The sequence below is a fragment of the Corvus brachyrhynchos genome, unplaced genomic scaffold (genome assembly GCF_000691975.1).
Source record: "Corvus brachyrhynchos isolate BGI_N302 unplaced genomic scaffold, ASM69197v1 scaffold17, whole genome shotgun sequence".
Classification (NCBI taxonomy): Eukaryota; Metazoa; Chordata; class Aves; order Passeriformes; family Corvidae; genus Corvus; species Corvus brachyrhynchos.
The window spans coordinates 3,577,858-3,591,565 of record NW_008240046.1 but is presented as its reverse complement, the minus strand read 5'-3'; the positions used below and the strand labels follow the sequence as shown (position 1 = coordinate 3,591,565).

Sequence of the window (13,708 nt, the reverse complement as noted above, 5' to 3'; positions counted from 1 at the left end):
AGATTTAACTTGCAAGACTTCTAATCTACTGCTGGGGGCTTGAACTGTCCAGTTATCCTAGATGAAGATCCTCTGTCTACTCATCAATTACAGATGTTAATTGGAGTGAGGGTCATGATACTAATCAGTTGCACAAATGACCTACATGGGGAAACAAATAGATGAATAATATCTTCAGATCACCACTAGTGGTAAATATTGCTCTGTTAAATATTTGCATATACATGATGGAACATTGCTTGTTTGTTTTGGGATTTTGGTTGGTTGGGTGGGTTTTTGCTTTCCAGAAAAAAAAAAAATTAAAACCTCTGCATTTGAACAAAAGTGACTGAAGGGAGAAGCAAAACCTTTTTTTTTTTTTTTTTTTTTTTTGCTGTTGCACGATAATGCTAGCAGGAATTAGTACTTAAAAAAAAATCTGTTGGTGTGTGTTTCCTGTTCCAGTTTGTTTAGTCACAAGTCTGAATTAGATCTCTCTGTTGGTTGGTTTCATTTACTATAAACAGGTCTTGTGCTTTGTTTCAATACATCAAAGCCCATAGCCAGGCACAGACAGGTAATGTAAAAGGGGGTAAGAAAGTTTACAGTCTTGCTTCATTGTTTCTTTAAGCCTCCCAGACAACGGTCAGAGGGATCACACGGAGTTTAAAAGAAGGCTTGGTTGTTTTTTTCTATATAAAAACTGGTTTCTCTTTTGTTCCTTTTCTAGAAACCACATGTAACTTTAGGTCAGAAAAGTGTAAAATGTGGCACTTCTTAAACCAGCGTTACCGCTGCCTTGGGGTAACTGGATCAGGCAAAGGGGCAGGCTCCTCTCCCTCCTATGCTTATGCCTGCTGCTGTCCTTCAGGTGAGTACCAGAGGTTTATTTTCTTTTCAAATATCCATCCACCTGAAGGAGGCAGATGGCTGAGAAGGGTATTTTCTCATGACTGACATTGCCAAAAAAAATATCACTCTTTTAGCCCCTTAAAGATAAATGTGAATCACTCCCTCCCACTGTATTTTTAGTAAAGCTGCTCTAAAAGTTTGCTTCCTTCCAGCCCTTGCATCTCTCCAGGTTTTCCTCTCTGGATTTTTTCCTTTTTTTTTTTTTTTTTTTTTTTTTTTCTTTTGAGTTCGGTTTTGTTTGTTTGGGGGATTTTTTGTTAGTGGTTTTTTTTTGAGGGGGGGGTTTTGTTTGTTTTCGGGGTTTTTTTATCTGCCCTCTTAAAACAACAGGAATGCTGGCTGGCCCTCAGCCAGCCAGAACTCAGCAAGCAGGGTAAAATTTCAGTTCAGATTTACGGGAAGGTGTTGGGAGTAAAAATCTGGTTTGGTGAGTTTAAGGCAGGGAGTAGTCCAGAGACAACCTTGCTACTGTGAGTGTGGAGAGAAAGAGAGGAGGAGGGGGGGGAGGAGGATAATAAAAACCACCCAGGCTGGAGATTAGAGACCAATTTTTCCCCTGTCCGAGTTTCAGTGCGTGTTCCTGAGCTCTTGCAGCCTTATCGAGTTTGTAGGCAGAAAGCCGGGTCTGGGGGTGGAAGAGCTCCGCGGTGCCGGCAAAGAGCTCAAGCGCCCCGCTCAGCGCCCTGGAATGTGCGGCTTATGGCAGGGGCGAGCAGGGGCTTTGGCTTAGCTGGTACTAATTGCAAGTTTTAGCGCTCAAAAACTCTGTTTAAAAGGAAAAAAAAAAAAAGAAAGCAAAGAAGCGAAGAGCCAAGAGAGGGGGTTAAGATTGGGAGAGCTGTTGCTCCAAGCAGCGGTGCAAGGAGTTGCTCAACTCTCATTTAGCAGCGCGGTAGGAAGGACAATGCATTAGGTTGCTACCCCAAAACGTTGCCGTTGCTGCGAATGGTGCTGGGCGCTGAGGTGGGCTCCAGGTAGGTACCGTCGCTTTTCGGTTTGCTCTGCACTTCCTCCCTCCTTAGCTGAGGATTGGATTGTACTTACTCTTCGGTGATTGGGTTGACAATGTAAGCGACCAGAAGTTCACTCAGACTCAGAAAATACATTTTAAAATATCTTTGGGGGGGAAGGCAAATGGAGAGGACTGCAGAGGGTTTTGGTAGAGTTTTAGTGACTCTTTCCAACTGACAGATTTCTGGTGATTCTGAAGAAAGATGAGAGATTAGAGGCAGAGGCAGGTATTAAACAAGGACAGAGTGAGAAGTGATTTGCAGATCGGAGAGTTTTAATTTAAAATACATGTTTCTCCATGTCAAAGAAAAACCGCAGCGTGACTTGCTGTGGTAAACTGTCTTTGGAGTCAGTTTCGGAAGGTGTGGTTTTTTCGTATGGCTGTTTCTTCTTTTTGAACACTTAAAATTCTATAGTTCGTACAGACCACAGAGCCTTGGCACAAGTGACAGGGAGGTGACAAGAAGGCTCTGACTCTGCTGTCTGCCAATCTGTTATAGACATTAGCATAAGAATGGGAACTTATCTGTGAAAAGTTTCTGAAGACCATTTAAAATACATGTATCCATCAGGAGGTCAAGCATCTTCTTCATGCTGAGATATGCGTGATTAGATGAAAAATGCTGGGATCTCCTTATTCATGTTAAAAGAAATAGCAGAATTTAAAGTTTTTTTAGAGGTAAGGCTACACAGCTCATTTCTTCTTAGAAATTTAAAATAAAACTTTGCGCTAAAGCCAACCTATTATAATGGTTAAAGGTGGGATCTTACAGGTCACAAAATCCTTACTAAATTTTTTCGGCTCAACTGGACTGACCTGGCAGAAGGCAGGAGCGTTAGACGGGGCTGAAATGAGCCGCCTGAGGCAAACGCAAGCTGAGTATCGGTGCCCTGATGAGCCTCCTAGACTTTGCAAATGAGAAATTGGACAAGCCTGCAATTATTCTCTGCCAGTCTGGCCGAGCTCACATGGTGCGAGAGGGAGCCGTGCGCGTTTCGCAAGGCGGCGGCGCGGCCGGCACAGGCGGGCTGGGGCGCACGGCGCGGGGTGGGCTGCGCGCCCGCGCAGGTGCCCGCCCCTGGGGCCAGAGGTCGCCCGTGGTGTTAAGCGGAGCCTGGTATACAGCTGGAAAACTGGAAGGCAGCGTGCACTCTCAGAGAGGAGGTGGAGATAAGGGCCGCTGCTTGGTGTCCGGCAGACTCGAAGCTAAAGCCAACAGACTGCTGTCTGCTAGATAAACGGAGAGACAAACACTCCTTTTGCACATTCGTTCTCTCTCCCGCCACTCCCCTGCATATTCCCGTCCTGGGAGAGGTTGTTCTCTGGCTTGTTTCAAAGCTGTGCATCCTGCCGAGAGCTGAGGGCAGCTGTTCCCACCTCGCCTCCCAGTTCGGGGAGAGCCCAGCTCCCTCTGCTGCTTTTGGGGTCTGACCTCTTCGGAGCCTCTGGGCCCTAAGTGTTGTTAGGGAAATACTTGGAGTTGACTGGCATGTAAATAGTTGTTAATAATTCCTGAAGTGTCCCTGCTGCAACTGAGGATGGAAAATCTTTGTTTGAAGTTTTAGAAAATAAAAGAATGTACTTCCTTCAATACAACAGATTTTTTTAAAGTTGAAAACATTGTAATAAAAATATTTAATATAAGCAGTGGAGATGGTAGAACCTTCAGAGAATGCTGTTTTTATGGAAGCTTGGTCTGAATCCTTGATCTTGCATGGCCCTTGCCTGCCTGGCTTCAGCAGGGCTATCCCTGGAACTGGGGTCTGCTTTTGCAGCTTCCCACATTTTGGACTCTTGGCCTCCTGCACATGGCAGAGCGCCCTCACTTTGCTACCCCTGTGTGAGATGCTACACCCTCTTCTGTGAAAGCTGTGAGAGCACCTGATAGCTAGAGAAGATCAGGGTTACTCAGGAGTGGTGTGAGTGGGCTTGTTGGTTTACCATAGGAGCCCACAGCACTGCTAGGGTGATGAACTCCAGCAGATGTTACACCGCATTTATGGGTGAAACAAAAATGTAATCTTGGCTTTTTCGTTCAAATGGTCCTGGTCACTTGTGTGCAGTTTCCTGAACCAATATTGCTCTGGTTTACTCAGAAATTTAGTAGGGGCAAGTATGTGCTCTTTGTGAAGAAGCATTGACAGATCCTGTTCCTGTTAAATAAGAAAAATCAATGATGAACATAAAGATGAACATAAAGATCAGCTTTTCTTTGCAGCAAGGAAGCAGATCTAACAATTTAGCTATAAAGAGACTATTTCCATGCTTGTATGTGGCTGTATGTAGTTGCCTCTTTTGTCATGAAGTTGAAATCTCCAAATTACTGATGACTTAAACCAACAAATCCTTCCCTATATTGTAGTTACTTTGAAATTTGTTTCATAAGGGGATTCTTAGGTGCAACCTTGAAGTTTGTAAAATGGATCCCAGGAACAGGGGTTTTTTTTTCTGCTCCCTTAGCAGACGGAAGGACTCTGACTCTTATCTTTCCAGTATGAGGCCTAAAATAATATTTCTTTCTGCTGTAGTAATTTTTTTTCAATAAAATGCTTCTGGGTACACCTAGCTCTTGCCAAGATCAGGAACATCTCAGTAGCCTTGCTGAGACAATGCAGGCTTTGTATAGCTATGGCTGGTACGGCTTTGGTGATACAGTCAACAGAGGAAAGCAACTTTTTAGTAACTGCAAAGCTGACTACCTGATATTTGAGGACATTTTTGTCCTTTCCAGGCTTTCATTTGTCCTGATCCCAAGTAAGATTTTATTTTAAAAGAAGAAAGAGGTTTCTGATATTTTTAAAGTGTGTTTTACTAAATATGTTTAGTGTCTGGATGTTATCTTTTGCTTAGGTAGGTCATAAAGCTGAGACTGAATCAGCACAGATGGGCTTATTTGCCCCTTGAGATAGAGAGAAACTACAAAGGCATGAGAATCCTCAACCAATAATAATGTGACAACAGTAACTTTCAGGTATTTCCAAAGGGGGAACAGCTTAAGCAGCCACTAACAGCTGAGAGGCTTTCTATCCTATTTGCCAATGTGAGGGCCATTGGGAGGTTTACTCTGGAGAAGCAACACCCCAAGTAATGTAGCTCAGAGTTTGCATGCATGTTTGAGTACCCAATGAATGGGCTGGAGTTGTGCCTTAGAAATAAACTGAGATACTGCCTCTGCCTTTTTGTCTTTTATCAGAGAAACTTAGCAAGCTCCACCACAAGTCAGGGTGTAGGCTGAATTTCAGCAAGCTGGGTTCCCAGCAACTTTCACGATGTCATTTATGATTGCTGTGTCACAGACCTGTGATTCCTGACCTGGGTGTTTCTGCTGTGTGGACCTGCTCGTACAGGCGGAGCGGAAGGACTGTCACTGCCATGTGGGGTTTATGCATGAAATAGCTGGTGAGAGGCAAGAGATGGGATAGGTGCACATGGAGCGCAAGGAAGTGGTGAGGGGTCAGCTAGGTACGTAGCAAGAACAGCATGCCAGCAGACTGGCTGCTGTTGTACTATCTCAACAGCAAGGGAGAGATTTTTAGAAGGAATTTAAGAGAGGTGAGCAAAGTTCCTCTGCAGTTGTGACCAGGGAGGTAGTCCCAGTGAGGAATTACGAAGGGAAACAGAAGGGCATATGATGGAAAGCATAAAGTGGGTGTTCATAATCTGCAAAGGACACCTGTTTGTGCTATTCAGCTCTGCCTGCCTGAGCAAGTACCATGTGTAAGGGCACCTTTTATTTTATTTGTTAGAAGATGGAGAGAGGATCAACAGGAAAACAAAAAATGAGTGGTACATTCAAAGGTATGAAAATGACTCTTGAAGTAATATTTGGAAGATGAAATAGTGGATGAAGATTGTAGATCAACGGTGGATCAAATCATGAAAGAACAAAAAGGAATGTCACCATTAATGAGCTAATGTGAGGGTGAGACTCCAGAGAAGTGTTTCATCTATGAGGGCAGATAGAATAGCCAATGTCTTTGGCATGCATGCAGAAGGCATCAACAGGTCTTAGCTGTACCTTGAAAGAAAGGCTCCCCAAAAAAGCCTGTGTCCTGCCTGCAAACAGAGCAGTAATGGTCACTGTGGAAAGGAGAGAAAAGAGACTTCGGGTATTCCTTGGGGGAGGGGTGAGCAGGTATTAGAGACTCTGCTTTATCCACATATAAGTGGATAGTGATGGCTGGGCTTTCAGGAGACAGTCTTTCAACCTTTCTAGCAGAAGAAATGACTGAGCGGCATTGGTTGGGCTGGATATTATGGGGAAGAAAATCGAAGGAAATTGAAATGTTGGGAAAATTTTGCAATTTAACTTGGTAGAGAGATAAGGGTTAAAAGCAAAAGAGAAGTCATGAGGGTTGATGGAATGGAAATTGCAAAAAGGCTGAATGGTGGAGAACGGGGGAGTCTAATGGATGGTGCTGAATGGGACCACTTGAAGGTTAGTGCTGGAAAAAGTCAGCAGTAGAGAGCCTCTAGACAGTGCATGCCAAATAAACAGTCTTTGTTAATGAGGAAAAGAAAAAGATCGGGGCAGCAGAGGAACAGAATTGGTAAAATGGATGCAGAATGACTAAGAGGGTGATATGGGTCATCAGCATTAATCAGCAACAGTAAGAAGAGAAAAGTGGGGAATCAAAACCCAAGGAGGAAGGTGATGGACTTGAGTGAAGGGGAGGCATTTGCAGGGCTGGGAAAAGAAGGGAAGGGACAAAATGAGAAATGAGCAATCCTTGAAAAGAGGAGAAGGAGGAAGAAGAGCAGGAGGAAGGAGAAAGGGGAGGAAAAGGTCAACTCACTGAGTCTGATCCCAGTCAGGGAAAAGCTGAGACAGAGGTGCTTCATTAGGGTTTGAAAGCTGTGCTCAAGATTTCAGGACCTGTAAGAATGGAAGTATGAATTGACTGTAGCTAACAGGTTTTTAAAGCTGGAGGGTGTGCTGGGGTGACAAACAGAGGGCAGGAGGTCTGAGCAGTATGCAGGGTACAACTGCGGGAGCTCTTATGGTTGGGGAGGGACGAAGAGCCAGAGCTGGGGAAAAAAAGCATGAAAGGCAAGGAGGGAAGATAGAGTCAAACACGATTATGCACGCAGGGACATGTCTTCTAGATGTTTTTGCAACAAAAGAGCACGTTCAACTCACCTCAATTAAATATTAACTTTATTACCATGACTTAAGGCCATGTTTCTGGCAGTAAAATTTCTGTTGACTGTGTATGCTGGAATTTCACCAGAGTTCATACACTACAATCCACATCCTAATGTGAGTGCTAGTCCGCATTTCTTTGTCATTAGCATTTTCATTAAAGGTAGCACAAATACGGTACCTGAAGCTCACAGGAGCATAGTCACTGGTAAAGCTGCAAGTAGACCTAGACTTAACGGGTGAGGATATTCAAACTTTTGGGACTGCAGGACAGTCTGTGGCTCTTGAAGATGGATTCTGCCTTTGGCTTCTTGGCCTGATGAAGCAGGCAAGAAAAGTCACAACTTACTTGACTTACTGAGTGCACCCATTCGATGAATGTGGAGGTTCCTCTGGCTGTGGCAAGGGGATCTGAATGTGCTTGGTGTTGCTGCCGTATGTGGTGTCTTAGCCAATGTTTACAAAGCAAATGGAATGAGTAGATGCTACTGACAAAGTTGCCTGCTCACCCTGAGCACCCAGGCTAAGGGTGGCTGCAGATGTACCCAGCGGCATTGCACAACCCCAGGGCCCAGGAGCAAGCTTCAACCTGGGCATGGCCCAAACAGGCCACAGTTGTCCTGCATGGAAGGAAAAAAATGTGATTTTCATAGAGGATAATTGTATTGAGCAACAGTAAACAAAAAGGCTTTTACGAGCTTCTTTCACATAGTGAGGTCCCAAGTCTCAACTTACCTAAGTGAGTCACAGGTCAGACTGTATGCATGCAGAATAAATCTTCCTAAGCACCACAGGGGTGGCAAGAGGTATCCGGGATGTCAGGACGGTGCCCTGCCTCCTGTGATGTGTGATCAGTATGAACAGGGTGTGAGACAGGCAGCAGCTCCTCAACACACCTGTGTCTACACTGCTCTGCTCCTCTCTGCCTTGTAATGTGCCAGGCTGCAGCCCTCCCTAGTATTTTAAAGTCTGTTCTCCGACCTGTGTTTTACCACAGGTGTGTGCAGGTCCTTGCTGGAGGTGCTGAGAATATGTCTTCCCATGGTCAGTCTTTATTGCTCTTGGAGAGCTCTGGTTTTCTGCAGGGAGTTGTCGGCAAGCTTACATTTTTGGTAAGCAACAAGACCAACTGGCAAACAATTTTAGTTTTTACTGTTTGCTAACCTTATGAGCCTAAGTAAGAAAAATCCTGTGCAAATTCCTGTGCAAATTCCTGGCCATTCACATGGCCACCTGCCTCAGGGAAAGTTTATCAGGTACACTGTCTGGTTGATATACAGGGCACTGTATAAAACCTACAGCTCTGAGGAATGTGGAATGAACTGCCAGAAGCCCTGAGTAAGTACATGAAGTATTGCTAAACTGGAGGCACTGGTGGCCTTGTCTGTTGGCTTTCGCATCAGAATGAGAAAAGCCCAGGGCAAGCATTTTGTTTACAGAACAGTTTCAGGGCTTTTTTTCCTTCCTCTGTCTAGAGCATTATCTGGAGTTTCAACAGTGGCCTTTTGATTCCTGACATCTCCCAAAGATGGGTTTCTGATGGTGTGCCAATGGGAAGAGAGGCACGATTAAAACACATTAGGGATTTGATCACTGGCAGTGATCCTGCTAGTCTGTGGGCTGTGGGGTTGCTGAGAGCAGGTTCTGGTGTCCATCCCATTGGCCTTTACCAAGGAGACTGAAATCTGAGTCAAATCCTAGCATTTCCATCTGTAGATCACTGAGGTTTTGGGTTGGTTGTTTGTTTGGGTTTTAAAGGAAAATATGTTATTTATATTTGTATATTTATACACATATATAAACAGTATGTGCATTATAGGTATCAACACAAATCAGTCTCAGTGCTGGATTTTTAATTCCCAAAGCACTGCCAGTTACCATCTTTATCTCTGTTTTAGGGAGGTGATCTTAATGGGATCATTTTACCCACTGTGCCATATTTTTTTTCTCTCCTCCTGTATAGCAGAAATACACTCTTGAGGAGTGCCACAAAAGACAAGCTGTTGAAGAATATACCACATATATAAATAAGGTGCATGAAGCATCTCTGCCTCTGCATTTTCCAACAGACAGAACAAGGTTTTTTTCTAAACAAATAAGTTGTGTAAAAAATACAGGTTCTCTGAAGAAAATTAAAGCAAAATTGCTGACAATGCAGTCTATTTACCTATGGGCAGTGTAATAAACTTAATTTTGTGAAAAATGACATGTATCTGTAAGCCTAGAAGTTTAAGTTCTCAATAAAGCCTCATATTGGTAATAGCGAAAACCAGTTAAAGACCTCAACTCTCAGTGCATGCTGTCAGTACACAAAACATGGACTGCACAGGGGATTTGTAAGCTAGGGTGTAAGTTTATAGTATCTTTGGACACGCCTTAATGTTTTTAATACATAGGCAACTGTATGTTCTCTGTTTTGTTGTACTACAAAGTAATCAGAAAGGATCCTGCTGCAGTTCGGGAGCTGTAGTTGTGCTACCACAGGATGGATACAAGGTCATTTGTCCCCTGTGCCCCAGGAATACCCACAAATGGGTCAGACAAACCCTTTGCAGAGCTGAGGCTGGTGCAAAGAGGATTAGATAATCTTGCTAGTTGTTGCTGTTGTGCAAGTTTCTTTCGGAGTTGTCTGTTCAAAGCTGGCTCACTGCTTCCCCATCTTCAGAGGTTCACCTTTGCCTTCTTTTGGCGCTGGTGCCAGTTTTTGGGGCCTCCATGCTCTCTGCTGGCTCTGTCTGTGTCAGTCAGTGAGTTTGGCACTGTGGCCCAGGATCCTGGCACAGGATGCATGTTTGCAAGGGTGCAGAGTGAGTGGTCTGTGGAGCACCAGGGCATACATGAGCCAGTTCAGAGCACTAGACAGCTGGATGCAGAGATGTTGGAACCATGGAAAAGCAGAAGGGGTGAACCCTCTTTTGGCCAACACCAGGAGCTTTGAATGACAGGCAAGGTGGATGAACCAGACTTTCATTTTCACTGCATTTCTACATTGTTCAAATGTAGGTTTCAGCCACAAATACCAAAACACAGGAAGGACTTAGCTTCTGCCTGAGCTCTGATGAGGGGGCACTGCTTCTATGTCTTCTAAAACTGTAACATGAACAGTGTGAGATGAACATCATTCTATTGCTCCTTCTGTAGATCCAAACCACTTATATCACATTTCCTCTTCATCTAATCTTATCTGTTGTGTTGCAATCCTTCCTGCGCTTCCCTATTTCCAAATCAAAGCACAATCTTTCTGAAAAATAATCTGAAAGCTGCCTCCATTTTGAAACGTGGCCTGTTTCAAACAAAGAACATCAGGTGGTGGTTAACACATTGGTTTGTTAATCCTTACCTGGAAAGTAACCAGTGCCAAAATCATTGCATTCTTAAAGCTCCTGCAAATGTCAATCACTATTAAATAAAGGTTTCTTCTGAGTTCACACATACTATTGTATGCATGTGTGCAACAGGGTGTAGAACAAGCCAGGCAAGAAGCAAAAAGTATACAAATGACTGGTTTTGCAGGAAAAGCACCAGTATAAAGCTTAGGAAACCTGGGTTTGTGTCCCTGCCTTGCCATAGAAAATGACATGCATGAGTTAACAACAGTACGGTCAGCTGGTTTTTGTGGGTATCTGTTTTGTGGTTACTGGTCTCTGCTGGTATAGCTGAACATCCCATTGGGTTGTGAGGTCTAATAGGGCCAAACTTTGGGGAGCTTTGGCAAATCTCAGGGATTTTTCTGTGTTTGGCTTAGGTCTTCATTTTGATAGGGTTGGGCAGTTGTGCTGTGGGAGTCCTGGAGAAGGATGAGGGAAGGTTCACAGCTGGACGCCTAACCTGAACCTCTGGCAGCCCCTGGGCTCCTTGCCTCAGGTCCCCTTCCTTCAGTCCCACAGTCCCGGGCTGAGGGGGACTCCATGAAGTGCTGCAATGGCACAAGCTGTCAAGGGATGGGGAGGGGGCACTGCCCAGCAGGCTGCATTTCATGATCCAGCTGTGTCCCTGGGAAGTGAGAGCAAGGTTCTGCTGACAGGGTGGTGAGGAGCACTTGCTGTGAAACTCCAGGGGCAGGGGGAGAGCCAGGAGTCCCCAGGATGCTGGTGGGACAAGTCCCAGGTTTCTGCTTCAGATCACTGGTTTTGGAAGAGCAGTTTGAAATGCACTGCTAAAGTTCCTGTAGCTTTAGTGTTCATAAGTAGATATAACTGTTGTAGCCCACCCCAGAAAAAAGTGTCCACACAATATAACCTGCAGAGATCTGGGACTGTAACTGCTCCAAGTGCATGGAACTTTGCATCCAAAAGTTTCCATTGTACAAGCAGATGTAAAAGGAAGAAGACAGAGCAGCTCTGGTTAATAAGGATGTCCCAAATTTTCTCTTAGGAGATTATTTTTATTTGCTCATAATTTTGCAAAGCTTTGCATTGCATGGCAAGATGCCTGAGGCCTGTGAATTGTTCTGCATTTACCTGTATAGAGGCCCAAGAGTCACTTAGCTTAAAATTATTTGACCGCTTCTGAAAATCCAAGCTAGAAAATTTGGTTTTTTTCAAATGTTTGCAACTTCTTCCTAAGGCTTCCTAAGTGACTTGACCTCAAGCACAGAAGTGGCTCTTGTGCAGGGGTCAAAGCAGAATTTAAACCTTTGAAAACATGATTTCCACGTGTTTAGTGGATACTTCAACTTTTAGCTTCCAAGTCCCCGAATCCACTGCTGACACTGCCTATGCTCTGAGAAAAACTTGAGTCACAGTTCTAGCATGAGCCTGCTGGACTCTCTGCCCTGAGTTCAAGAGCAGTCTATAGAGCATCTAAAGATAAAGAAAGCAAAGAAACAGGTACTGGGGTGTGGGGCTCCTGAAGAGCAGGTTGGACCTAGTGGGAAGGAAAGAGAGGGAAGAGAGACAGAGGCAGGAGAGGGAAGAGAACTGTCTGCCTTGAAAAGCTGATGAAGAGTCAGAAGGCTGATGGAAAGGAGGATTTGATAACTCAAACAATTGACTGAGAAGTGCTGGCTGGACAGGGAGACAGCACATTTGGGAGCAAGGTCTGACATGGGGAGTTGTACTCAGAGCCAGCAAGGCAGGCATTCTCAGGGCTAGAGGCAACGACAGGAGGAAGGAAAAGTGGGGAGTTTGAGGCACTGCTATTGGACAAGGGCAGGAGCAGAAGAAAGGGCAGGTAATCCAAGAAGCCTGGACACAGCCCAAGCCAGAGCACCTGCGGATCTGAATCCAAGGGTTTTCACCACTCCAACTTTCCCTTGAGAAGCTGTAAGGAGTCCCCCACTCCTGCCTCTTCCGTCTTTCTCTGCTGCTGCCCTGCCTCTGTCATTTACTGTTCCTTTGTGAAACAGAAGTCCATGCAGTAAATATCATGTGCTACCCCTCTGGTGACACACGCATCAGCAGGATGCCTCATGATGGAATTTGGGGTTGGATTTCAGTTTGCTTCAAAAAAAAAAAAACAACAGGGAAGCTTAGGAAACCGTGCACAGCTATATCCTCCTCATAAAAAATATGAGGTGTGGAATTCAGATAGTGCCAGATTTATAGTCTGCACAATCCCAGTTTGCCTTCTGTTATATATATTATTATAGTATGATCCTGGTTTTTTGACACATTCAGTACTGATGAGGTTTTTTAAGGGGCCTTGCCATATGCCATGCATAAAAATGAGGGTGGACAATGAACTTTAAATATTTAATTTTTTTTCCTCCTACATCCTCCAGGATGTAAATGGTTCATGCTCTTGAATTCTTTTGCTCTGAAGACAGATTTATTACTCTTTGACTTTTTAGTGGTGTTCATTGCTATAACATTTAAATACTTACAAAAAGTAATGAGATAATCTGCATAACTAGCAGCCATTTGATATTTATTTACTAAAAAAATAGGGACATAGGATATAAATTAAGAAGCTTGCCATGGTTTTGATTATACAGTTTAGGATGCCAGAGCCAGGCACAGGTGAACTTGCTTAAATAAAGGTCATCTTCACTTAACAGAAAGTGTGCTTTAGGGTAAACAAGATCTAGCTATAGGCTTATATCAAGCTAAGAGGTTATGTTGGGTGATCGGAAATACATGTACACAAATAAGTTGAAGTGTTATGTCCATGTTTTCAAAATAATGCAACCTTTTTTTTTATTATTTAGAATGAAATTTCATTTAGAAAATGTCACCAAATTTAACAATAGAAATGGGGTAAAGAATTCAGAAATTAAATGTTTGCCTTGAGGCAAAACAAATTGTCTCCTTTTCTTGTTTTATTTGCACTTCAGCTACTAATATAAGTCAGTCACGCTGCTCGCCTCATGACTCTACTTTCCAGAAAACTTAGTTTTGCTTAAGAGCCACATTTTCAAAATGCATTTCCCAGACAGTCCCCTTGCCGCTCTAAGTGCTCATTGCTTCTGCAAGGAAATTGCAGTTCAGAAAATGTTCCCATCTGGAAACAGGGAACATGCCATTGGTCACCATCTGTACAAAGCCTGGTTTAAATGACTTGGCCTGTGATACACAGGATCCATGTGCAGAAACTTGTAATCAAGAGCCTCTTTATTTGCCTTAGCTGTGGGTTCCCCTTTCCTGCGGTGCAGGGGTCAAAGCAGATGCTGTGTCACCTCCATTGTCTCTGGCAGAATGGTGGGGGCAGCACACACACTTGCG

The 13,708-nt window shown here is 44.0% G+C and overlaps 1 protein-coding gene across 5 annotated transcripts in view; it reads left to right on the top strand.

Moving 5' to 3' along the window:
* The first annotated feature begins 452 nt into the window (after positions 1–452).
* RBM47 (RNA binding motif protein 47) overlaps positions 453–13,708 on the top strand; it is a 77,142-nt gene continuing 63,886 nt past the window's right edge. For 2 of the 5 annotated variants that reach the window (XM_017744595.1, XM_017744592.1), the window contains exons 1-2: positions 453–556; positions 710–850. Coding sequence is in view for 2 of the 5 variants with exons in the window: in XM_017744591.1 (XP_017600080.1) it covers positions 1,837–1,865 (29 nt within the window). In the remaining 3 variants the exon portion in view is untranslated. Of the gene's footprint in view, positions 557–709; positions 851–1,286; positions 1,866–13,708 lie in introns of those variants that run through there. The other 3 variants (XM_017744591.1, XM_017744594.1, XM_017744593.1) reach the window with 2 other exon arrangements.